The 27,247-nt window shown below is 44.6% G+C and overlaps 1 protein-coding gene across 1 annotated transcript in view; it reads right to left on the bottom strand.

The window, feature by feature from the left end:
- Positions 1 to 27,247, bottom strand: part of COL22A1 (collagen type XXII alpha 1 chain) — a 270,579-nt gene that overhangs the window by 115,832 nt on the left and 127,500 nt on the right. The window contains exons 24-35 of the mRNA XM_060202364.1: positions 25,848 to 25,901; positions 23,480 to 23,524; positions 22,614 to 22,676; positions 21,598 to 21,651; positions 18,481 to 18,522; positions 17,360 to 17,392; positions 10,805 to 10,858; positions 10,470 to 10,523; positions 9,847 to 9,900; positions 8,149 to 8,202; positions 6,069 to 6,122; positions 1,620 to 1,724 (exon numbers count right to left, since the gene is read on the bottom strand). Coding sequence (XP_060058347.1) covers positions 1,620 to 1,724; positions 6,069 to 6,122; positions 8,149 to 8,202; positions 9,847 to 9,900; positions 10,470 to 10,523; positions 10,805 to 10,858; positions 17,360 to 17,392; positions 18,481 to 18,522; positions 21,598 to 21,651; positions 22,614 to 22,676; positions 23,480 to 23,524; positions 25,848 to 25,901 — 666 coding nt within the window. The remainder of the gene's footprint in view (positions 1 to 1,619; positions 1,725 to 6,068; positions 6,123 to 8,148; positions 8,203 to 9,846; positions 9,901 to 10,469; positions 10,524 to 10,804; positions 10,859 to 17,359; positions 17,393 to 18,480; positions 18,523 to 21,597; positions 21,652 to 22,613; positions 22,677 to 23,479; positions 23,525 to 25,847; positions 25,902 to 27,247) is intronic.

The following is a 27,247-nucleotide window of genomic DNA, read 5'->3' as shown; positions in this document are numbered from 1 at the left end:
TGAGGACCGGACCAGAGGTTTGAACCAGGGACCAGAGGGTCCCTAGGCACTGTAGTGTGTGCGCTTAACCAGGTGTGCCACCACCTGCCCCCATCCAAAACTCTTCCTTTTCAGTAAGTGCTGGGAAATTGTGCCGATGCAGTCACATCTGCCATATTGTCCCCTCAGGCTACTGCTAGTTCCTGCGAGAGTTGGGACATTCTCGGAGTGCCTGTTCAGCCATGTTATACCCTCAGGGCATTGTCTATATCCCCGCGATATTTGGAGTGCTTTGGTTACTCCTCCCCCCTCCCATTCTCACAGAGTTATTATCCTATCCTGGAGTGCTAGGGTTACTCCTCCCCCTTGCCATTCTCGAGAAAGCTGCTCCTATAAAAGCCCTTCTTCCGCACCTCGTTCTCTTGCCAGCGCTTCACTCCGGTGTTCAGATGCAGGAAAGGTTACTGCGTGAAGCGGCCATTTTCGCTACCTCCACGTGGCCCAACCTGCCTCCCTAGCACCCAACTCTGAGGTGCCAGCACAAATAAAGATTTGTGTTTCCTCTTCGCTCCGGACTCCCTCTCTCTCTTCTCCGTGGCCCGCACACAACAACAAGTGAGGTTGTAAACATTTGAAAGTGAGATTGTCATAACCATCATTGTCTTCAGAGTCGAGTACAGAGTCTGGTAATAGTAAACTGAGATAGATAGCATTACTGGTCTGAGGTCTCCACTCCAGCCCTGTGAGATGACTAGATACGTCCACCCACTACCAACAAACTCAGCAAACCACTCCTGGAGGCAGTAAAACCATATTTGCTCCCTTGACATTGGACAGAGTCCTGTGACATTATGTTAGTCAATGGCCTATGAGCAAATAGGATGCAAGTCAGATGAAGGTAGATGCTTGGCATGCCACTGCGTGTCTCTGTCATGGTATGTCTCCCTGAATCACAAAGCTTCGGGCCAGAATGAGATGATAAGTAGGGTAGAGTCATAGCTGTCAACTCCAGATATCAACAGATAAGGACACAAGGATCATTTGTGAAGAACTGAAAGCCACTGAGGTTCCAGAATTTATTGTTTCTGTAGGAGAACATAGTAATACATTCTGTGGTTTGTTCTGGACATACCTGGATGTCTTAATGAACAGAATAAGTTCCTTGTGATTTGCACATACAACTCACCCCTCTGGAATGTTTTTACCTCTGCTGTTCTACCTGCAAATAATTGCCTCGCTTCTTGGACTTTTACAACAAATGTCATTTATTTTGTGGTGCTTCCTCAACTTTACACATGGGCTAAGAGCTCTGTCCTCTATGTGCACACCCATGACTGACCCGAGCTACAGTCAGGTTGGTTGGAGTGTCTCCTATGCGGCTCAGCACCACAGACTCTGAGCCGTCTCTGTGCTCCGTGACAAGCAGCAAGCGGTTCGCATCCTGCTGGGCTACCTGGACTCCACCACAGCAGTGATTTCTCCGCATGGTAGCCCTACACTCCAGCTAGTTGCCTTTCACTGACAGGAACTCAAGTTCCACAGAGTTGCACTAGTGAATCTCTTTTTCCAGCATCTTCTTTGTTCTCTAACTCTAGCCCACTTTCATGGACACAGACACCCTGGGCTGTCTTGACACTTACCGGCTCTCCATCTTTCCCCTTCCCAGGAGGGCCTGGGAGCCCGGGAGAACCAGGATTTCCTCTGGGGCCCGCTGGCCCTGGGCGTCCTTCCTCACCAGCTGTTCCCTTTAGGAAGAAAAAGTGACAGTGGCCAGGATCAATATTATGCAGAAGAGGGATGATAAACTACATGGAAATGTGCTATCACAGAAATACCATACTTTCTAAAGGCATGGAAAGCTTCAATGTCAGGGCCAGGTGGTGGCGCACCTGGTTGAGTGCACATGTTATAGTGCACAAGGACCCGGGTTCAAGCCCCTGTTCCCCACCTGCAGGGGGAAAGCTTTGCGAGTGGTGAAGTAGTGCTGCAGGTGTCTCTCTGTCTGTCTTCCTCTCTGTCTTTCTCTGATTCCCAATCTTTGGCTGTCTTTATCCAATAAATACAGATAATAAAAAAGAAAAAAGAAACGAAAATGCACCATATGTTAGGTATAATAGGTTAGGTGGCATCCCTAAAATGTATATGCTGACATCTGGAGCCCTGTTCCTTAATTTATAATTAGGACACTGCAGATGTAATTAGTTAGATTAGGAGGAGGACTCTGGATTGGACACCCATTCCAGGATGATCTATGTTCTTTTTAATTAGATATTTATTTATTGTCTAGAGAAAGAGAAAAATTGAGATAGAAGTGGGGGGCAGAGTAAGAAAGAGATATCTGCAATGCTATTTCACTTGAGAAGCTCCCTCCCCACAGAGGGGAGAAATGCGTGTTCTCATAAGATGGAAAAGTGGGGTGTTTACCTCCCCACCTCCCAGGGAAGACAGACCATGTGGAGAACTGGAGAAGGCAGCCACAATGCAAGAGAAGGAGTACTTCCTTCACTGTGTCAGAAGGAATCAGCCCTGCAGACACACAGATTTCGCACTTTCAGACCTGGTGAGAACGATGAGCTAGCACATTTCTGTTGTCCAAGCCACCCACTTGGGATCCTTTAGGCAGAAGAACCCCCCACCCCAGCCCATATAAAGAGAGCATGAAATGTGGGACTGGGAAGGACATTCATGGTTGTACAGTCCAACCTCCCACTCAGGGCATGACCTTTTTTTTTTTTTTTCCTTCCACCAGGGTTATCACTGGGGCTTGGTGCCTGCACTTTCTATTGCCATTCATGGCCATTCAACCACCCCCCCATTTTATTGGCTTTTATAAAGAGTAATTGAGAGAGGAGGGGGGTATAGAGAAGGAGAGAGAAAGAAGACCTCCATCACCACTTCTGAAGCTTCCTTCTTGCAGGTAGCGAGTGGGGACTTGAACCTGGATCCTTGTGCATATCCTTATGCTGGGTAATATGTGCACTTAACAAGGTGCATCAATGCCTGACCACCTCTCTTCTTTTTATAGAGACAGACAGAAATTGAGAGAGGGGGAGAGAGAGAGAGAGAGAAAGAGAGAGTAAGAGAAATACCTGCAGACCTGCTTCACTGCTCTTGTAGTTTCTTCACTGCAGGTGGGATCCAGGGTCTTTATGCATGGGACTATGTGGAATCTGCAGGTGTGCCACCACCCAGCCCCTGCAGACCCTATTCTTGACCCCCTCCAAGATCAGGGGGCACTGTTTCACCAGCTATGAACTCTTTTGTTGGGTATCCCAATTACATTACTTTAGAGCAACCAAGACAAACCTCTCTGGAACATTTCAGACTTTTAAAACTCAAAGTTAGAGCTCTATGGGAAAAATCTATATTTAATTATACAAACACAGCTTGGAGTTCCATGGGGGGGGGGGGGAGAGTGAGCACGCCTTGAGCTCAAATCAGGCAAATGCTCACATGTCTGACCACAAAGCCCAGGTCCCCATGTGGTAATCCTGACTGAGGAACATGAGTTTTAATTACACTGACCAGAGACTCCATTTCCCGAGCAATCCTCCTTTAGTTCTAAGGTACAATCTTGGTAGTTCTAGACATCCCCAGAAGGGGTGGATGTAGGCTAAGAAAAATGACCCTGGGCCCATACTCCTACTGGGTTAAAGAATAGGAAAGCAATCAGGGGAGGGGATGGGATATGGAGCTCTGGTGGTGAGAATTGTACCCCTCTTATCCTATGGTCTTGTCAGTGTTTCCATTTTATAAATAAATAAATTTTTTATATTTATTTATTCACTTTTGTTGTAAGAAGAAGAAGGAGGAGGAGGAGGAGGAGGATCAGTGACAGTGAAAGACATGGTGTAGAAGATCCCTCTTCAAACCAAGGCAAGAACTAGCTTTCCCAAGCCCCAGATTTGCCAATGGACAGGAGAAAGACAAAGAGGATGCCTGACTATGAGGGTTTTTTTTTATTGTTGTTATTGATGTCGTCGTTGCTGGATAGGACAGAGAGAAATGGAGAGAAGAAGGGAAGACAGAGAGGGGGAGAGAAAGATAGACACCTGCAGACCTGCTTCACAGCCTATGAAGCGACTCCCCTGCAGGTGAGGATCCGGGGGCTCAAACCGGCCTTATGCTGGTCCTTGAGCTTTACCAGTCCAGAAAGTACCTGAGGTTATCTTCCACATTCAGGCATTGGTCTTGAGCTTGGGCTTCTGCTCAGCCAAAATGAAGTGTTTGACTCCCCCTAGAGTTCAAATGCATCAACAGTGTACTGGTCTTTGCTCAAGTTGTCTGTGAAGCCCTCCAACCTTCTATTTGGTCAGCTTTGTATTTACCCAGGATAGAAAATAATCCTTCAGACATAATGTAATGAAGGCAAAGAAGCCACTGCCGGATTTCCTCCCCTTCACTTAATCTAGGTGATATACTTAGTACATACTACAAGGTAGGATCGTCTGTTTTTCTGAAAAATTAACATTTTTAGTACATTGCCTAAGGGTTATTATGCTAATGAGCTGGAGAGAGAAACTCCCCAAATATCTACTCATTTTCCGTAGGTTATTTGACTATTATTATCATCATTATTATTACTATTATTGTCTCCAGGGTTATTGCTGGGGCTCTGTGCCTGCACTATGAATCCACTGCTCCTGGCAGCCATTTTCCCCCCTCCACTTTTGTTGTTGTTGGGTAGGACAGAGAGAAATTGAGAGGGGATGAGAAAGTAGAGAGGAAGAGAGACAGAAAGACACCAACAGACCTGCTTCACCCTTTGGGAAGAAACCCCCCCTGCAGGTGGAGAGCCAGAGGCTCGAACCAGGACCTTTGTGCCAGTACTCGTATCATGTGCGCTTAACCCAGTGAATGACTGCCCCACCCCCTGGCCATTATTATTTTTGTAATAAATCACTTTGTTTTTCTGAGTGCCTTTAAAATGAGCCTTCCTAAATCTCTTCTGGCTTAATTCTGTCAGAGAATAAATGATAAACTGATCACTCCTCTATAAAATTTCAGGCCACTGATACTGAAAGGGATTTAAAGCCACTTCTGTGCTAGGAGAAGGTGTCTGTAAGCCACCCAGTGGGAGTTAAGGGGATGTGCCCTCCAGATTTATGACGGGGATCAGCGCCTGCATGACTTCACTGCTCCCTGTGATCATTTCTTGAGAGATGGTCAGAGACAGAAAGAGAAAGAGAATGGAAGATAGGGACTTTCTCAACACTCCTCTGCTTCTTCTGAAGATTTCTCCCTGCAGGGGAGTACAGGGGCTTGAACCCAGGCCCGCAGGCATGATAATGTGTGCCACCTTCACACGCCCCTGGTGTTAAAACTTTCTGTGTGAGGCTATTAGGTTCAAGAGAAGTTTGCTTCACTGGTCACCTTCCTCAGACAATCCCTCTGACATGTCAATTTTTGTATCTAATTCTTACAGTGTGCGATCAGTGTGTCATTACAGGACATTCCACAAGTGGAAAAAAAAAAAGTCAGGTGCATAGAAGACACCCTAGAGTAAGGTTTCTTTCTTCTTCTTTTTTAGCAAATTTCTCTACCAAATTGTGCTTTTCTATTTATTTATTTATTTATTTATTTATTTATTTATTACTGGATAGAGACAGAGAAATTGAGAGGGGAGCGGGGGACAGAGAGCAGGGAAGAGACAGAGACACACCTGCAGCCCTGCTTCACCACTCATGAAGTTTCCCTCCTCTGATTGGGGAGCCCAAGTCTCCTTGCACACTGTAATGTGTGTTCTTAATCTAAATAGATCTTCTCACAAGATGTGAGTACAGAAGTAGCCCCTGGTCAATAAAATCAGTCTGTTCCTAAAATTCAATGTCAGAGAACTTAAAGTGGGATTTCAGAAGCCATGGATGGATTCTCTTCTTCTACCTACCCCTCCCCCAATCTGGAATGTCAGTGCGACGGTGAAGATACTGCACCTCTCTTATAAAAGCAAGAAATGAAACTTTCCTTTGTAGCATGGAGAGGTCTAAGTATGCAAGAAAAGCTGCAAAGTGCATGTGATGATGCACTGATCAGAAAAGAAGCAGAGTTGAGAGGCAGTCGTTGTACTGAGAGACGGCATTGTGTCTTACCTTCTCTCCACGTTCCCCATCTTTCCCAGGAGGGCCTCTGATGCCAGGGGGACCCTGAAGAAAGATTATTGTCATGTGAGTTTTTTATGGCTTGCAGTTCCAGACAAGGGTGATCAGGTTTCCCTTCAGTTCATGATAATAGCTTTGTGCCTACTTGTTGTTCCTAACTCAATTGTCATACTGCCTGCTCTCTCTGGAATTCATATGGCCAGCCCATATGATCACACACACACACACACACACACACACACACACACACACACACACACACACACACACACACACCCTTGCCTTTCACCCTGTTTACTGCTATGGCTCATTCCTGGGTTATAGATATCAGAGAGTAGGACACACTCCCACTGATAGAGCAGAGTGAGAACAAAAATGGCCGAAGAACACAGGTTTGGCATGAAAGACTTGGCCTACTTATGGCTCCGGACTAGGGAAGGAAAGAAATAGGCTGGGGGCATGGGTCGACCTGCCAATGCCCATGTAGCAGAGAAGAAATCACAGAAGCCAGACCTTCTACTTTTTGTACCCCATAAAGAATTTTGGTCCATATTCCCAGAGGGATAAAGAATAGGGAAGCTTCCAGTGGAGGGGATAGGACATAGAATTCCAGTGGTAGGAAGTGTATGGAATTGTCTCCCTGTTATCTTACAGTTGTGTTAATCATAATTTAAAAAAATAATAATAAATTTTAAAAGGGGCCCAGGCAGTGTCACACCTGGTTAAGTGCACACATTACAGCTCACAAGGACCCAGGTTCAAACTCCTGTTCCCCATCTGCAGGGGAGCAGCTTCACAAGTGCTTAAGCAGGGCTACATGGTGAAACAGGGCTGCAGTTTTCTTTCGGACTCTTTCCTTTTCTGACCCCCCCCCCCCATCTCAATTTCTCTCTGTCTCTATCTAGTAAGTAAATAAATAAAGACATTATTTTTTTTTAAGTTGACTTTGAAACAAGGCTTATTTGACTTACAAAGATCCCAAGCACACAGAAGTAGGGAGACAGGACAATGGAAGGGGAGGGACAGGCATGTGGTGACTCATCCCCACAAGGGGCTCTGGGAGCCATGCAGCGGTGAAGGAACCAAAGCATTTAGACACTGGAAGCTCACGGGTGCTTCTGGTGGTGCCATTGTCTGTCTGTCACATGCCTTCATAGAAAGGCCTCGCAAAGTCAAAGAAAAACCTCAAAGTACTGCATGTTTAACTGCAGGATGTCGGAAGCCACACTGAAGTAGAAACGGTGAGACATGATATGGTCAGTGCGGTAACCACTGTCCTACGAGTCACATTCACTGGTGACGTGAGTCATCTCCCTGTGTTTCAGTCTTCTCCTATTTTAAAAAGGCAATGATAACATCAATTCCTCAGGCTTGTGGGATTAAGCAAACTGACACATCTATAGCACTTGGCACGGCATAATAAATAACATGTATAAAAGCCCCTTGCATTTGACCTGTATACCGCTGTGACGAGTATCTGTAAAAGCTAATGACTGAACGGGACCGACCTAAGAGCACAAATTCACTGTTGCCTTCAGCTAGATGCCACCGACTGTCTCACTGAGCAGCATTAAAGTTGAATTCCAAGTTTATGGTGGATCTCAATACCAATCTATTAGCGGACACCTTGGCTCACCCATGGGAGAAGCAGTCCCGGCATGTCAAGTGTGCTGGGGTGCCAAAAATGAACTGGCACAGCCCACTGTCCTCATTTTAGATATGGAAAAGTTGAGATTTTAAGAAGTGCTCTGTAGAGCTCTAAACTTAGTAAAGGATAGAGTGAGGCTTCAAATTCAGGTAACTTAACAGGCACGGCCCTTCAACCTCTTCAGTTCATTTTGATTCCATTAACAGAAACTCAAGTGCTGATTCTAACATTAAAGACACTTATAGCCTTCCTGAAGAGCCAACAACTTTGCTCATTCCCTAGTGACTAATGGCTACCTGGAGCCTTAAGCTGATAACTTTCTAGGTTACCTTTGTCAGAATGCTGATTCATCCATGAGCAAAATGGGACCGTCAGAGAGAGGACTTATCAACTCAATGGACAGCTAGTGTTGACATTACTCACCATGCTTCCTGGAGAGCCACTGGGACCAGGAGCACCAACAAGTCCAGCTGGGCCCTGTGAGGTGGCAGAAGCCATTGAGAAAGTTTCACTATGTATATAAGGAGTTGTCCCAATCTCTTCCCAGTCAATCTCTCCTTATTCTGCTATGACATGCTAAAACAATTTCTAGAAAGATAGAGATAGGCTGGGGGTATGGGTTGATCTGCCAATACCCATGTCCAACAGAGAAGCAATTACAGAAGCCAAACCTTCCACTTTCTGCACCCACTAAGGAATTGTAGTCCATACTCCAGGAGGGATAAAGAATAGGAAAGTTTCCAATAGTGGGGATGGGACAAGGAACTCTGGTCATGGGAACTATGTTTCTGGAATTTTGCTTCTGTTATCTTATAATCTCGTTAATACTTATTAAATCACGAATAAAAAATAAAAACATTTTTTAGACTCAGAACCCCTTCAGATAAAGTTCTTCCAATCTGAGTACTCTAGTACCCAAACTAGCCAAGTTAGTGAGTGGGATCCTGGCACAGAGATGGGAACTAAGAGGGCGCGAAGGGCCGATGGTCTCCAGGAATAGAGGTGACAGGTGGTGCTGTATGTACACTGGTTCTGATGAGCAAACTAGGGCATGTTGTTTGGAAGAAGTCATTTGAACTTCCCATGAATGATAGGGCAAAGATTTAATGAGTGGAGAGATGGCCTCTGGTATTCCAAATGAGTCAACTCCGTGGAGACAGGAAAGCTGACATGCTTAAAGCACAAGAGGTTCTCTCCGGGGCTATCAAAGTCCTACTTTGTCTACCACAGTCCCCATCATCACGGTCATTGGGCTTTGTGCATTTCCGGGGTTAGAAATCAAGTCATTAAAAAGAAAGAAAGAAATCAAGTCATATGCTCCAAGACTGCTGTCTACACTGAGTTTTCATTTCCCTTCAGGCTGCGTTATATCTAAGACTATCTCCACCTGATAGTCTCCTCTTTGTGACATTTCCCACAGGTCTCTGACTTGGCTGGCCCTTTCTCCATTCAACCATAGACAGGGATGGTCATACATCAAAAGCCCATTATAGTAAGGCATCTCTGGCTTGCAGTATAGGAACTAGTAGACAAGTGCCTGCTATTTCCCCAACATTGGGAGACTTGGTGGATTATTGGCAACATTCTGCTTTCCACCAGTTCTTTGGAGAAGCCTAAGCTGTAGGTCTGCACAATGCAACAGTATTCTACTTAGTCAAGAAGGCCCAAGTGTCAATCCCATGGGATTCTGATACTGAGGTCACTAGAGAACTCCAACAGTGTGGGCAAGCAGACACTTACCTCTGCCTGTGTTTCCCTGACTGTGTCTGCATGTTGAGAGTTTCTACATCTCTCTGTGGGTAACAGATTTTATGGATCCATGATTTAGAATGTATACGTGTGTGTGTGTGTGTGTGTGTCCACTCTTGTCTATGCAGAAGGAGATTCCTTCCATAGGTCAGTCCCGTGAACAAAGTCCTGAATGCTGGGGCATCTGTGGAAAGCAGCATGTCTCTCTTGCTACTTACAGTTCAAAAGCCCTGGAGCCCCAACAAAGGGCTAATAACGTGTGGGTTACAATGTTCTAGCTCTTGTCCAGTCAGCCCAGAGTGATGAGCCAAGGGGAAGTCTCTCTTCTATGGGACTCCCTAGGAGGAGTTGTCTGGGGGCATGAAGACTCACAGGGTTTCCAGCCACTCCAGGTGTCCCATGAAGACCATCTTGTCCCTTAGCACCCTGTATGGAAAGGAAACCAAGCAGTTAAGACATCACAGACGATACTGACCTTACAGCAGGCATGGGCATCTCGCGAAACACCACTCATCAGAATCAGTGATCCAAACTTAAAGGACAGATGTCAGGATCTATCTTGGGACAGAAATCTCAATCTGTTGGCCAGGAACAGTGGCTACTAGGTATGTTATAGCCCAAGGGAGGTACTCAACTCAAGCTGCTGGTCAGGACTGGGAGGGAGGGGAAGATTTACCTCTAAAAAAATCTTTAGACAGACAGGAACCCTGAGCACACTGTCCTATATTTCTGAATTGGAGAAGAAAGATTATTGTGGGAATCAAGCTAAGCTAAACAAAATCAAAGGATCCAGAATCCCCCCCAGGGCTGTTGGGTAGGGGGTGCTGTGCATTTTAAGAATCCTCTTGGGCCCTATGGAGCACAGGCCCAACTAGCAACTGAGCTTTGCCCTCTGGTAGCATCCTTGAAATGTCAGGCAAGAAAGGTCAGTGGGGACTAATAACATTGACAGAAATTTCTGCATCTCAGAGTCAACAGATGGAGAATTTTCTTACTGGTGGTCCAGCAGGTCCGCGAGGTCCCAGTTCTCCGGGATGTCCCTGAGATCCCTGCAAGGAAATGATCTATCAATGGACAAGGTCATTACTCTAGTTGTGGGCAGATGGGGCAGGGCATGGATACGTATAGTGGGTATCACTTGAGATCCTTGGAAGGGATGCTGGTAGAATTCTGACAGGTGAAGGGGATGCATTAGGTCTATAAAGTCCCTGTGAGTGGGCAGCAAAGTGTACATCTGCAGCTCTCTGACCCACTTACTGCTGGATAACCAGTCACAAAGGGTGTGAGGTTGAGGGGGTTGAATGTGGGATGTAGTGTGCAGAATACTCACTGGCTCACCAGGCGACCCTCGATCACCCTTCTCTCCTTTTTGCCCTTGTTCTCCCTGTTGGCATAAGAACACAGAATAAAGAAGACAAATCCTTCTGTCCTACCTATGCCCTGATTCAACCCATAGGAAGAAACTATTCTGCTACTGCGGGTGTGTGTGTGTGTGGGGGGGGGAGCGGTCTTTCCTTCTATCACATCAAACGCAGATCAATTTCCACTCATTCTACAGATGGAAGGCCACAAATTGTTCCTGCAGGGAATCTGAAGTACAAAAGGTAGTAAGTTCTCTTGGTTAAATCTCACATACATATGTCTCTCTCTTCAGAGCACTGGGTGGGCAGCAGTTCCACACATATTTACACAGTGTGATTCCTGTCCCCATAGACAATGATCTGACTACAGGGCAGATGACCGCAGTGTAATGATGAACAGAATACCAAGAGGAGGAGGAAGCCTTCTTGCCTTCTTGCTCCAGTCCCTCTCTCCTCTAGATGATGGAGCTGAGGAGGAGACTTTGCTGGAGGAATATAATCCTTTGGGGACTCACTGAGTACTGGGCACTGGCCTTTTGATGGCAAGTCTAACTTTTGCTGAAGTTAGATTGTAGGAAGTCCCATGTAGTACAGGAGAAAGACCAGCACGAACTGGTCCCAGGGAAGGAGACATTCTTTTCTACTGATCGGTTGGAACAACATTGGGGCAAGCAGCACATCTCCCAGGGAGGCAGTGGGTCATTACATGCCCCCCCCCCAAAAAAAAGAAACTACTGTTCACAGGTGACAAAAACAATGTGCACAAATTTGGAAGGGTTCAGGGCTCTATCCCTGAGGTGGGGAGTGTTGGGGAAAATCACTGCAGTGAATAACCCACAGCTTAAAGGAATCCTCATCCTCCTGTCCTGCTGGTGGGAATGGAAATTGGTCTGACCCCTGTGGAGAGCAGTCTGGAAAACTCTCAGAAGGCTAGAAATGAACCTACCCTTGACCCTGCAATTCCTTTCCTGGGAACTAAACACACTCATCCGGAAATATCTGTGAAGACCTATGTTCATAGTAGCACAATTTGTAATAGCCGGAATCTAGAAGTAAACCAGGTGTTCAACAACAGATGAGTGGCTGAGAAAGTTGTGGGATATATATATTGTGGGATATATATATGTCGGCTATGAAAAATGATGAATTCACCTTCTTCATCTCATCTTAGATGGAGCTTGAAGGAATCAGTTTAAGTGAGATAAGCCAGAAAGAGAAGGGTGAATATGGGATGATCTCATTCTTAAGACAGAATTTAAGAAATAAGAAAAACACAAAGGGAAATGCAAAGCTGAAGTTGGACTAGATTCAGTGTACTGCACCAAAGTAAAGGATTTGGGGGTCCAGGTGTTGGTAAGATCATGGAGGATCTACATAGGCTTTAGAGTAATTTACAGAAAACAGAAATATTACACATGCAACAACTGTATTTACTGTTGACTATAGACCATTAGTCCTCCCAATAAAATTAAAAAGCAAGAAAGAAAATAACCCCAGCTCTAAATTAACAATGACAGGCTTGGATCCGTAACCCTCTAACCTATCAGTCAAGGGCTACTCTCTGCATTTTCAGAAAGAAGAAAGGGTTTGAGCAGAAAGCAGCTACCACCAAAGCCCATGTGACAGCAATGACACATTTGTTCCTTTCTTGTAGAGCAGGATGTTTTCTGTCCAGAAGAACCCGGGCTGCTTGGGGAGACACTGAGCGAACCACCTACATGAAGGTCTGAGGACAAATGATTGAACACTTGTCCTGAATGCAAGAAGGGCTTCCCATATAAATGGGAGGGGTGGGGTGGGGGTTGAAAGGTAAGTCTTTGGAGACCAGGAAGTCTGGGGAGGACTTTGGAAGTTCTCGGAACCTGGGGTGGACCAACTATAATAAACCTTTATTTCAAGGAAGTACTATTCTTTTTTTAATAAAATATTTATTTTATTTATTTATTCCCTTGTTGTTTTATTGTTGTAGTTATTATTGTTGTTGTCGTTGTTGGATAGGACAGAGAGAAATGGAGAGAGAAGGGGAAGACAGAGAGGAGGAGAGATAGACAGACACCTGCAGACCTGCTTCACCACCTGTGAAGTGGCTCCCCTGCAGGTGGGGGGGAGCCAAGGGCTCCAACAGGGATCCTTCTGCTGCTCCTTGTGCTTTGCACCACCTGCGCTTAACCTGCTGCGCTACAGCCCGACTCTGGGAAGTACTGTTCTTTCTCTCCTTCTTTTTGTTCTCCTTCTCCTTCTCCTACTCCTCCTCTTTCTTCTCTTCCTCCTCCTCCATCTCTCTCTTTTTTTTTTGCCTCCGGGTTATTGCTAGGGCTCAGTACCAGCACTATGAACCCACTGCTGTTGGTGGCCTTTGTTTCTTTTTCTTTCCTTTCCTTTTCCTTTCTTTTCTCTTTTCTTTTCTTCTTTTTTGATAGGACAGAGAGAAATTGAGAGGGGGAAATGGAGAGGGATAGATAAAGACAGACACCTGCAGACCTGCCTCACCACTTGTGAAGCTTAGGCCTCTGAAGTGGGGAGTGAGAAGCTCAAACTGAAAACTGAGCCACAGAGACAGAGCGCTAGTGGATGCTTGCTGGGAGGCACTGGCACATGGGCTTTGCTTTTTTTTTTCTGTCAGCTCTGGATGGGACTGTAAATGAGACAGTCTATGAATAATCAGGCAAGGGCAAAGAGGAGCATTAGGGCTAGGATAAGAAGTCATTCCCACCCTAGGCCTGAGAGGCAGAGCACACAGTAGGTGCTACTCAATAGGTGTTGAATGTATAGGTGTAACTGGCTTCTTTCTGCTCCTAACTGCTGCCTCCTGGTGGTTTCCTTCAAGTCAAATACCCTGTCTGTGCTCAGTCGCCATCCCTACAAACTCAGCCAGGAACAGGAAAAGTCCTGGAAGATTCCTTTGCAGAGCCAGACAAAGTTAGTACCTGAGCATCTTCTAACAGTCTCTGCCGTTTCTTCACAAACCCCACTGCTACACCCCTTCAGACTTCCATAGGAAAACAGGTTTCCATCCATTCACAGTGGTTTCTGGGCCTTTTCCTCTCAGCCTGTCCCCCCTTGTTTTCCTATTCTTTTTTCTTCCTTAGTTAAGCTGCAAAGTCTTCAATCTCTAAATCCCAACCCCCTGTCCTCCTCATGCTGCGAGGACTCAAAAGGCGCACAACAGAGGGGAACAGGGAGAAGTCAAACAGAATGGAAAAGAGTTTCCAACAGTCAGTACATATGCAGTTGCCATGGTGACATGCAAAAGGTCCCAGAAAGATTCCTGCAATAATACACAATGAGTTTTATTTTGGAAACAAATTCTTGGCTTTTTCCAAAGTAGCATTCTTATTTCTGCAAAGCTCAGGCCTAGCAGAAAGCTAGATAAAATAGGGAGGCAGGGCAGGTCCCTCTGACTCCCTCAGTCATAATTATGTCTCTTCAAATGCAAGGGAGTGTGTTTTCTGTGGAGCAATTCCTTTAAGCAGAGGCTGAAACACAGGTTTGTCTCAAGCTTGAAGGCTTCATGATGAGTGTGGGAGAGGGAGACTCAGAGGGCATGGGTCTAAGGAGACATGTAGGTAGAGATGGCTCTAGAAGGTGGGGGGTGTTGTGACCCCAACAGGAGTTTGGTGCAGTTAGCATATGAATGACATCAGCCTGAGGCAGGGACACACAAGGGAATGTATAGAAGCATGGGCTTGGAGCAGCTTGCTCTCTTGACCCAATGACCTCCACCATGGACTCTCCATTTGCCCTGACTCCAGATTGATCTTGGTCTTCTCATGTGGTGATCTTGGGTCACTTAGTTTACAGACTTTGAACTTTTTGTGTATTTTTCTTCACAGAACTTCTTCCCTTACATTCTCAGTGATTTTACTGAGTAAACCTCTCTTTTGCTTAACCTTAAATGAAGCTTGCAGCACCTAAATATCAGCCCAAATGAAGCCTCTATTGGTTAAACCCATTCTCAGCTCCCTGCCCTAAAGCGTTTTAGGTTCTGCAGCCCTAAGGCCCTTTTAAGTCACAAGTTACAAGGAGGGGTTGTGGCCTGGTGTGGTAGGGCAAATGGATACCCCTTCACAGGCAATGTTGATGCCACTGTGCTCAGGGCCTGGTGGCTGACTACTTGGTTTCCAGGCTTGTCTCAAGTATTGACCCTTTATAAGCTGCTTAAATTCTGTGAGCTCTGAGGTTATCATCCCTGACTGACCCATGACACATCTCACTCCCTCAGGACTGACTGGAGGGACATCTGGCAACAAACCTAGGTATTGGAGCTTCTCATGCTTTTTGAGGGCTTTTTTTTTTTTTTTTTGAAAGGGCAAAGAATATAGCTAGGCTTATTCTTTCTTTATTTTTTCTTCTTCTTTTTTTTTTTTTTTTTTGGTCTCCAGGATTATTGCTGGGGCTTGGTGCCTGCACTATGAATTCACTGCTCCTGGATGCCATATTTTCCCATTTTGTTGCCCTTGTTGCTACCCTTATTATTGCTGTTATTATTGTTGTCATTGCTGCTGTTGTTGGATAGGACAGAGAGAAATCGAGGGAGGAGGGGAAGACAGAGAGGGGGAGAGACAGACACCTGCAGACCTGCTTCACTGCCTGTGAAGCGACTCCCACCCCACGCAGGTAGGGAGCCAGGGCTCAAACTTGGATCCTTATGCCAGTCTGTGAACTTTGCACCATGTGTGCTTAACCTACTATACTACCCCGATCCCCAGCCTATTCTTTCTTATAGGCTTATTCCAACCACTTGTGAAGACACTGCTCAGAGCTAATCTATTTTCTTTATAGTCTCATTTCCACAGAAACTCAAAATCCTTTCTTCTCCTTCCAGTGATTTCAGTGCCTAGCTCATTTTCTGTACCAGTTCTATTCTTTTCCATCATATGCAAGATTCATTCTCATTTTTATTCCTCAGTGTATTAAGAGGATGTTTATTAGAAATATGGTAGTATAATCCTAAGAATGGGTGAGTGTTTAGAAGAAACTCTGCCCAGTGGAACCTCACATCCCCAGAACCCTACTCCACTAGGGAAAGAGTGAAACAGGCTGGAGGTATGAATCAACCTACCAACATCCATGTCCAGTGGAGAAGGAAATAAGGAAACCAGACCTTCTACCTTCTACACTCCAAAAGAATCTTGGTCCAAACTCCCAGGGGGATAAAGGATAGAAAAATAAGACCATTCCACCAGGACCCGAAGCCTCTGTTACCAGGAATTTTTATTTCTATGCCATCAATGAAAGGGAAGCAGATCTGGAAAATACCAGAGGAAGCCAGGCACTGTGGAGGTGTGACTTAGAAAGGAAGTGAAGGCAGAACCATTGGAAAAAATAAATGGGGAGGGGTGGTACATAGATAATTATAGAAGCATCCCAAATCTGTGACCTTTGCAGAGCTACTGTGGTTTCCAATGGAAAAAATGGGGACATAGAAATCTGCTGGTGAGGATAGTATGGAGGGAGTTGGCTGGTGGCACAGCGGGATAAGTGCACATAGTACAAAACGTAAGAATCCACACAAGGATCCCAGTTCCAGCCCCAGGCTCCCCACCTGCAGAAGGGTCACTTCACAAGCAGTGACATGGATCTATCTTCCCCTCCTCTCTCAGTTTTTCTCTGTCTTGTCTAATTAAAAAAGCAAAAAATAGTGGCCACCAGGAGCAGTGAATTCGTAGTGGAGGCACCAAGCCTCAGTGATAACCTTGGAGGGAGGGAAGAGAGATTGACAGATTGTCTATCTTCATAAGCTGCATTGCGATAACACTGAAATGATGAGAAACCAACCAACTGAAATGCCCAGTCACCACAAAAAAAAAAAAAAGAAAGAAAGAAAACCTGAAGCAACAATTAAGTCTTCATAACTGCAGAACAATGTATCTAAGAGAATAAATAAAACACAAAGATATATTCTCTGATCCTACAGTTGCCCTAAGTATCATGAGTTCCTAAAAAAAAAAAAACAACAAGAACAAAACCACTTAATTTCACACAAGAATCACTTGTAGAAAGAGGAAGAGGAGGAAATGTTTCCTCATGGTCCTCTCTCTCTCTCTCTCTCTCTCTCTCTCTCTCTCTCTCTCGGTAAGTGTGGCTTTCAACAAGCCCATCTCTCTTGTATCAGCCTTACGTCAGACAGACTTGGTCTTCATTGTCCTGCCAACAGCCCTGCTTAACCAGGTTCCTCTCATAGGCTCCAGCCCCTGCCTCACTCAACTCTTTTCATTTTCTGTCATTTCAAAGAGCTCTTCTCCTGACACTGCTAGAAACTCTTTGTTCAGTGAGGAATTCACTTCACCTAAATGGAATCTGGGCTTTGTGCACAGAACTGCAGTTTGATACTAGAGTCATATCATTTCATGTTCTTTCTCCCACCAGTGAACACCCAGTTCAGGACAAGGTCTAAATCAGATGCCAGGCAGTGATTCACTTGGTGACACTGAGAGCCATAGATTCAGCTCAGACAAAGTCCCAGAATACCCCCAAGCAGGGTGAGGGACACTGGGCAGTCCTCAGAAGGCACTGGTACTTACTGGTATTCTTGGTTGGGGTGTGAACAGGGGTATCTGAAAAAGAAACCATGGAAATAAGATAGATGTAAAATCTTCTGCTGAGGAAAATACCAAGTAAAAGAACGAATAAAGTCTCCTCATTCTCTTAGCTGTGATTCTATTTGACAGTTGAAATCATCGTGTTTTTTGTTTGTTTTGTAACAAGAGTTTTTGCTCAGGTTCATTGCCTGCACATCTAGTGCTCCTGAAGGACTCATTTTTTTTTCTTATTATTTTAGAGAGAGTGTGAGAGTTAGAGAGAAAAAGGAAAAAAGAGACAGAGAGAAAGAAAGACACCACAACATGGTTCCACTGCTTGTGAAGCTTTCCCTATGCAGGTGCTTGCATGTCATGGCTCAGGACGCGATACTAGACTTCATAACTGGTTAGGCTTCGTGCTCTATAGGGCAAGTCACCCACTGCCCTTCCAATAATATTTCATTAAAGTCCCAAGGAATTTGTTAGGCTTTTTTTTTTAAAGTTTTTTTTACTCTTTAAAAAAAATTTTTAAATATCTTTATTTATTTATTGAATAAAGATAACCAGAAATTGAGAGGAAGGGGGAGATAGAGAGGGCAAGAGGCAGAGAGACACCTACAGCACTGTTTCACCACTTGTGAAACTTTCCCCCTGCAGGTGGGGACCAGGGGCTTGAACCTGGATCCTTGCGCACTGTAACATGTGCATGTGCGCTCAACCAAGTGCGCCACCACCTGGTCCCTGTTAGGCTTTATTTAACTTTTTTTTTTTTTTTTTTTTTTTTAAGGAAACATAATGAGTCACAGGACCGGAGCTCCAGCACTTAAAATCATGTGACTGCGTATCTGTCAGCTTCCATGTCCTCATTGGTAAAAAGAGGATGGAACAGAATCATCCTGAAAGAGAATAATCCATGCACGAAATTGGAGTCGTGCTTCAGCCTACCCTTTCCAGTACCATCATGAGCAGTGGCCAAGCAAGGATACAACAGAGCAGGAGATCAGAGTTAGGACTCAGCATTCAGAAAATGTTTAAAACTAACTTGTGCGGGGTGGGGAGAAAAAAGGGTTATCTCAAGGCCTTAAGAATTTATAGTAGAAAGGATTTGAAGCAGAATGACTTACAGTTCCAGGCAATCCAGGGGGGCCTGCTGGACCAGCTTCTCCCTAGATGGAGAAATAGAGAATAAATAATGATTAGCCCTTGTGCCAACTCTATTTATTTCAAACATCTTCCCCTTAAATGAGAGAATTATGACTGTATCTGCTTGCACAGATACATTGCAGAAAGATAGAAAAGATAAACTCTAGCACCAAATTATATAATAATCAGGCATTTTTCTGCTTTGTATCTTATCACCTCTCAGCTTCCAAGTTTTAGGTGCTACTATGATGTCAATCTGACTTTCCTGGGCAGATGACTTCACCAATGTGTCCCAGAACTTCATCTCTCCAGAGCCCTACCCCACTAGGGAAAGACAGAAACAGACTGGGGGTGTGGATCCACTTGCAAATGTCCATATCCAGAGAAGCTATTGCAGAAGCCAAAACTTCCACCTTCTGCACCCCATACAGAATTTTGGTCCATACTCCCAGAAGAATAAAGAATAGGGAATCTGGGGCCTCAGTGGCAGTGTACCTGGTTGAGTTCACATGTTACAGTGCTCAAGGACCTGGGTTCAAGCCTCTAGTCCCGACCTGCAGGGGGAAAGCTTCACAAATGTTGAGGCAGTGCTGCAGGTGTCTCTCTTCATCTCTCTCCCCCTCCCCCTTCCTCTCAATTTCTCTCTGTCTCTATTCAATAAATAAATAAAAATAATAATAAAAAAAGAATAGGAAAGCTTCCAATAGAGAGGATGGGACACAGAATTCTGATGGTGGGAACTGTATGGAATTGTAGCCCTTTTATCTTACAGGCCTGTTAAGCATTATTAACTCACGAATAAAAGTCAGGTATATGGAAACCTCCTGTTTTGGTGCTATGTGCAGCTGTAGAGTATTCATGTCATTATATATTGTCCACTGTGTATATGAAAAACAGTGTTCTGGTGTCTCCCTTTCTGCTCACGACAAGGAGCTCATTTCTGCTTCTGAAGGTAGACCCAGTGCTGTGGCAAACAGCCTCCAGCACAGAGACCTGAGCTTTCCTGGAGATTCAATAGGCTCTGTCCCTTTGGAGGGGGAAGGCTGCTCTCGGGAGCCAGAGGGATCAATACTCATTCCTATAAACAACACAAGCTAGGGAGTTGAATTTCCTAAGTGCAAAGCCTAAATCTAGCACTGTGGTTCATTACTTTACCTATTTTAACATGTGTTCTTAAAACTATATAAAATAGGGGCCGGGTGGTGGCACACCTGGTTGAGCACATGTATTACAATGAGCAAGGACCCGGGTTCGAGCCCCCGGTCCCCACCTCCAGGGGGAAAGCTTTACAAGTGGTAAATCCGGGCTGCAGGTGTCTCTCTATCTCTCTCCCTCTCTATCACCCCTCTCCCATTTAATTTCTGGCTGTCTCTATCCAATAAATAAATATAGTAAGAAATAAAAAAATTAAAAAAAACTATATAATAATAGAACACATATATCTCACAGCATCACATGGGAACTAAACCAGATCATCTCCAGCAGCCTAAAGAAGAGGATATTTTAGGACACAGGCCATAAAGAGAAGAGGGGATGGGACATGGAGCTCTGGTGGTGGGAACTATATGGAATTGGACCTCTTCTAGCTTACAATCTTGTTCATCATTATTAAATCACTAATAAATTTTTTTTAAAAAAAAAGAACTTTGTTCATGGATGTGGTGTGAAGCTATAAACCTGAAATCTTACAATCTTGTAGACAATTATTAAATCACTAGTAAAATGACATATTTTTAAGTAGTGAGAGAACACAAACAACCCTCAAGTGCAGCCCAAAGGGGCGTGATGCTGTGTGAATGTCTTATTTTGCATTTGTTGGCCAGATTTGGTGATTATTACATGTTACTCTAGAGGGGGAAAAAGGGCAGCTCAGATTCTCTGCAAGCCTGGGTATGATTCTGCCTGGGTCCTGGCAACTCTACCAAAGCAATAAAATGGGCTTTATGTTCTCCCTGAGCCCTTTGCATCCTGGAAATAAGTTTCTCAAATAAAAACTACATTTCTCAAAATTCCACATGAGCAGCAGGCCGAGATGGCTTCCCCATGCAAAGTGCTTTCTATTCCAGATCTCTACTTACAGATAGGTAAGTCTTTCTACAACAAAGCCCTCAGCCGAGAGTAGAGTGGGGTGTGTGTGTGTGTGTGTGTGTGTGTGTGTGTGTGTAGGGGAAGCAAGATCCCCCCTCCTGGAGGCAATAAAGGGCAAGGGTAAAAGGAGAATGGGGCATTGGAGAAGCACATGGAAGCTTGGGAGAATGCAATGAGCTTTAGAGATGTTGTGCAGAAGATGAGAAGGCAAGATCAGGCATCTGTGGAGCAGCCAGTATGAAACACTGAACCATCAGGAGTCAGCACTGTGGCTTCAGAGTGTCAGGGCCAAGAGGCCACTCTACCAGCCTGCATTCAAAGCAGCCCCAGGGAGTGAGTGGTTTGTGGTTGTGTGTGTGTGTGTGTGTGTGTGTGTGTGTGTGTGCCTTTTCACCTATGAAGTGATGATGTTGCTAGTAACGGTGACTAAGGATAATCATGACAATGACCTTAATTACAGCAAGTTCCATACTGCTGCTGCTTCTTTTTAAAAATCAATGATTTATTTATTGTTGGATGGAGACAGAGAGAAATTGAGAGGAGAGGGGATGATAGAGAGGGATAGAGACAGAGAGACACCTGCAGCCCTGCTTCACCACTCATGAAGCTTTCCTCCCTCTAGGTGGGGACCAGAGGCCTGAACCCGGGTCCCTGTGCACTGTAGTGTATGTGCTTAACCAAGCACACCACCGCCTGGCCCTGCAAGTTCTGTGTTTCCCAGAGTCTTGACACATAGTGAATCTGCAACAAATGCTTACATCAACAGGATCAAAACAACCCTCAGAGGGTGACCTTAATAGAACCATTTCAGACCGTCAAGCCAGGCATAGAAAAGTCAAATGAGCTGCTCAGAAAGAAGAGACAGGATGGTAACTCAGGATCCAACTTGGACTCCAGAAAAAAAAAAAAAAAAGTTCTGTTCTGTCCACTGTAAGCAGCACAAGCAAACACAGAAGAGGAACTCAGCAACCAGTGCTCATTGATGACAGGACACGAGCTACCATTCCTACCTTTTCACCTTGGTCACCTTTCAGTCCCGGAAGTCCCAGCTCACCTTTCTCACCCTACAGCAGAAAAGAACATTAGAAAACATTAGCAGCCAACCTAGTGTGAACCCTGCTGCTTCTAGCTAAGTAGAATACAAGCTTGAACAAATTTGTCTCCCAACCTGTCACTTATTAGTAATCAGCCCCAGTGATGCCTCAGAGTGTGTCCTGTCGGTCAAGTGTGAATCTCCTAATTTCCCATTGGGCACCTGGCAAATGACACTGCCCACACAATTTCCCTTATTTCCATCTGATCCTGCCCTCCTTCTTCCTGGACTTTTTCATAGTCATGGCCCTCTCTTTGTTTCAGTGAATGAACCAGATCAGTCCACTGCTCTCTCTGTTCTCATCCATAAGCTCTGAGAATTGAGGGGGGGATTCAGGATACAGGGGGTCCTGGAGGGCACACCTTTTTTTTCTAAGTTTGTACACAAAACTGGGAATGCACCGTAGTTTATTGAGCTCTCACTGAATCTGCACATGCAGACAGCATATTCACTGGGTGAAAGGTTTCTTTTCCTTTGCACGATGTGCTTACTCTGTTGGGCCGATGAAAAGTGAGCTCTGGTGTGACATTAGCAGGGCTATAACAGCAGATCTTGAACCAGAAAGGGTCTTTGGGTCTTGGTAATTTTTACTTGGGGTTTAGTCAAGGTCTCTGGGCCCAAAGACCCTGGGAATTCCTGCCCCCCACCCCCAGTCTTTCCCTTGCCTTACTTTGTACATCTAATACACCTAGATGCCTGTTCCTTGGAATTCTTTTCATTAGAATAGCAATGAGCCAGGGTTGCTCCACTCAACCACAACTGACCATGTGTGTCCCCTAGACATATTCACCCCCCCCAATGCCTCAGGCAAAACTGCCCATCTCCCTCACTTGAGGGGACAGCCTCAAAAAGCTGCTGCTTTTTATAAAAGCTGCTGCTTTTTAGAGGCAAGGTGAGGTGGTCTTGGTAAAAAGGAAAAGTCCTACCACTCACCTGCTCTCCTTTCAGCCCCCTCAGGCCTGGGAATCCTGGAGCACCAGGGAGACCCGCTGCTCCCTGTGGAAACAACATGGCAGCACTGTTGGGCCAGTGCACAGCAAGGATTTCCAGCCAGTCAGGATGTGGATACATGCTCGCTCCCTAGTGGCTGATCTCCAGCCTCCCACAGATTTTGGATAAGGGAGGTGACATAGAAGGCGACACGGTGAGAATTTCTATAGATTTTTTTCATTGAGGGTACCCCTAAGTTCTTTCCCATTTGGACTATTCCTTCTCCCTGAGAACCCTGGTTCCACTGCTCGGTATCTAACTCTCAGGTGTCCTTGAGACTTCAACATCATGTCATCTCTTCACCTCCTTCCTGACAGCACTCAAGTCTCAGTGAGAAGACTTCACTTGTGTCTCCTCCCAACCCCCAGCAGGTCACCACTCACTGAGTCAGCTCAGATCTTGGGTAATGATAATGATCTCAGTATTAAAGAGAGCAATAGGTACATGAAGTATTCTGGTAAGGAGGCAAACAAATGAATGTGAGAAATAAATGTAGTAATCTCCTAGAAGACAACTAATACTAGGCGCATTGTTTAATAATATATGTAGATAAAGGACAAATGATTGAATGATTAGTGGTGCACCTGGGTAAGCACACACATTACAGGGCGCAAGGACCCAGGTTCAAGTCGCTGGTCTCCACCTGTAGGGGGATATCTTCACAAGTGGTGAAGCAGGGCTGCAGGTGTCTCTCTGTCTCTTTTCCTCTCTATTTTTCCTCTCAGTTTCTCTCTGCTTATTACAACAGTAAATAAACGAATAAAACATTTTAAAAATGATTGAATGAATAAAGGGATGAATAAACAGACCTTCTCTCCAGGTCGACCTGCCAGGCCCTGCTCCCCAACTTCACCCTGGAGACAGAACAGACATCCAACTATTTTCCACTAGCATTTACAGAGATTGCTGTCATTCCCAGCCATCAGTACATATTCATAGTCCCTGCAACCAATACACTTGATTCCTAAACAGTTTATTATCCTTACAACTGGAGTCAACAGCTAGAAGAAAAAGTGTGTTCAGAATTTCTGAAGCAAGGTGTTCAAATTATCTTTTGTCTCTTTCAAAAGAAACAACTTCTTTGGAAACTAAACAACACCATTCTAGGGCCTTACAACATTACTGACTAAAAACTGGCATTTAAGGCCATTGTGGAAGGAAAAAAAAAAATCCCATATTTATTGAATTTTGAGCTTTGCCTGCAGGACAGGGCTTGATCAAATGACTTTACAGGCCACACCCAGATCCTAGATCAGATCAACTGATAACAAGGAAAATGTTGATGGATTTACCCAAACCAACTGATAATCTCTTAGCTCTTGCTCAGACTGTCTGGTAAACATGGGCTGGGTGAGAAGTGGGAAAGGGCTTTATGTTTCCCTCCACACTGTATGCTACAATACATGCAGTGCTGGGGTGGAAGTCTCTCAAACAATCAAACATGCATCATCAAGTCCACAAACAGCTATCCACTAGTTCCGGAAGACTAGATGAGGTTTTGCTTTCAGCCAGGTTATCCCTATGTAGCACTATGTAGTCAGGCTGAGTGGAGTTACAAAACAAGAGAGGTTTGTAATAGGATCCTACTGTATTTGATCACTATGCTCATCAGGACCTTAGAAGTCACTGAACAAACAAACAAACAAACAAAAATCTGAAGAAAGAAGGTATGGAGATGTATAGTAAACGAACTAATTCATAGCCAAACACAAGTCTTTTAGAATTAATAGCATCAAATGGTGATTTATTTCCAATCTTCATTGTGTAATTTAGTAAAACCATTGGCAACGTTTTCCATAAGTAAGTTCATCTTCTGAAGAATGAGTGTATATAAGTTAATAAATGAATGAATGAGTGAGTGAAGGAAGGAAGGAAGAAATGAATATATGTGTTTGTGTGTTTGCACATGAAGAATGTTCAGGCACTACTCACAATTAGCATGTCTGTCACACACATCACATGCACACGGCAAGTGATCATTACATACACCACATATGTATATGACATAACACACATGCATCTTATACATATGTACAGAACACACACACACACAGAAGCCTCACACCACACCATTCACACACAAAGACATACGTCACATACATAAACCACATACTTACACAGACACATTAGTATGTGCATGCCACGCATCAACTACACTCATACCACATGCAAACACACACAGAGACCACTTCATTTTTTCCTACGCTCACTGCATTCTGAGCCCAAGGCAAGGCTGAGAGGTGGAGCTGAGAGCCTCAAGACAAAATGTGGCCCTGAGGCCCAGCAGGAGAGCTCTGCACTGGAAACAGTGCAGTTCCTGAGGGAGCACTGAGGAACAGTTACCAGCACTCAGGGTCTCCACACTCATAATTGCATGCTGAGTAGCTGCAGTTTCCCCCTTGAGCCTATTTTCAGATGCCTCCACCCATTAGGACATCTGGGAGTTTGAACACTATGGCTTGGCGTTGAGTAGGGATTTGGAATTACAGAGGCCTATATGGGAGCTCAAGGAGAAAGTGTGTGTGTGTGTGTGTGTGTGTGTTTGTGTGTTGTGTGTGTGTGTGTGTGTGTGGTGTGTGTGTGTGGTGTGTGTGTGTGTTGTGTTTGTGTGTTGTGTGTGTGTGTGGTGTGTGTGTGGTGTGTGTGTGTGGTGTGTGTGTGTGGTGTGTGTGTGTGGTGTGTGTATGGTGTGTGTGTGGTGTGTGTATGGTGTGTGTGTGGTGTGTGTGTGGTGTGTGTGTGTGTGGTGTGTGTGTGTGTGTTGTGTGTGTGTGTGTGTGTGTGTGTGTGTGTGTGTGTTTTGGGGGCGTTGAAAGGGAATGGGAGGGCAAAGATAACTATGCATTACTCTCCTTGATCTCTGGCAGAACAAAGTTATAAGTGACCATGTTCTCCCCAAGGCCATGGCTCCCCGGAGCCTTCTCTCCATGTAACTGTCTCCCTTGGTCTTCTTGTTCTCTGTTCTACAAGGGTGTGCTCTCCCTTGTTATATTCCCATATGTGTGACCATCCCATATTGAGCTCTCAAGCCCTGTCCTCACCTTTTAAACAGCTCCCTTTAAAAGCCATCCTATTGGAACCAAGCCCACAGAAAGTCTATGTTCCACTGGATGTAGGTTAAACACAGACTCCAAGTAAACCAGAATAAATGTGATGGAAGAAACTCGGGTCCTGTACCTGAAGACCTGGTTTTCCAGGGAGACCATCTTCCCCTCTTTCTCCAGGCTCTCCCTAGAAGAAATGCAGAGAAACTTAGTAGGAGGTCCATCTTGTAGGGGAACATACACAGTACCTGTTATAGACTGGGAATGAAGATACTGCTTGAGCTTAGATGGCGGTGAACTAGCATCCTGTGACTGTCTAACCACAGTGACTGAGACGGCAGTGCCTGCCACTGTCTAGATTCCTTAGACAACATCTAGAGTGTAGAACGTTCTCATAAAGGGATGGCAGAGTAGGAGCAGGGCTTTTCCCTTATGGAGACATTCAGAGTGAGGGAGACTTGTGCATAAGTGTCTTTTGAGAACACAAAATTATAAGATTAGCCTTTATGTTTTGTATTTAAAGATAAAAGAAATGAATAAAAAAAAACATTAAAATGCCCATAACATTAAATTAAACCTACTTGCCACTCCTTTTTTCTTCCTTCCTTCCTTCTTTTGTTTTTCTTTCTTTCTTTGTGTCCCTTACTTTCCCTCCCTCCCTCCATTCCTCCCTTCCTTTCCTCCCTTTCTCCTTTCCTCCCTTTCTCCTTTCCTTCCCTTCTTCCCTCCTTCCTTCCTTCCTTCCTTCCTTCCTTCCTTCCTTCCTTCCTTCCTTCCTTCCCCTCTCTCTTTCTCTCCCTTCCTCCATTCATTCCTTCCTTCCTTCCTTCCTCCCTCCTCCTCCATCCCTCCCTTCTTTCCTTCCTCTGTTCCTCACCTGAGCACTTTTAAATTCTGTCATAGAGTGCCACCAGGGATTTAACCTGGGATTCTGGAGACTTAGTCATGAAAAACTTTCAGCAAAACCATTGTACTACCTCCCTGGCTAAAAACTTATTCTGTTTTTTTATTTTTATTTATTTTTTAATTTATTTCAGGAAAATGAAGTTTTCAGGTCTCCTTTGTCTCATAATATTTTCTAGCAGCCCACAAGGATTGCTGACATGCATATTTGAATTTATGCATCAATGCTATAAAATGGTTCTTTGGGACCAGGAGGTGGCATTAGTAAAACACACACATTACAATCCACAAGGATCTTGGTTCAAGCCTCTAGTCTCTGTCTTCAAGAAGAAATCTTCTCAATCAATGAAGCAATGTTTCAGGTATTTCTTTCTCTCTCCTTCTCTGTCTCCTTTTTCCTTCTCAACTTCTCTCTGTCTCTACCAAAAATAAATTTAAAAAATTAAATATTTTAAAAAGAATTTTGACTGTTGAAATGTTTGTTTTATACCTCTGCAATCTCTCATTAGAAGTATGTAGCATGTGCATTTGTATGCAAGTTTCAGGTTATTTAAAACCTATCTCTAAATAATCCTACTATAAGAAAATGTACCAGGATGTCCTTTAAGATGGAAATCTCTTGCTATGTTA

This window comes from Erinaceus europaeus, chromosome 1 (genome assembly GCF_950295315.1).
Source record: "Erinaceus europaeus chromosome 1, mEriEur2.1, whole genome shotgun sequence".
Lineage (NCBI taxonomy): Eukaryota > Metazoa > Chordata > Mammalia > Eulipotyphla > Erinaceidae > Erinaceus > Erinaceus europaeus.
Note: the sequence above shows the minus strand (reverse complement) of the source record. Positions and strands in the feature narration are given on the sequence as shown.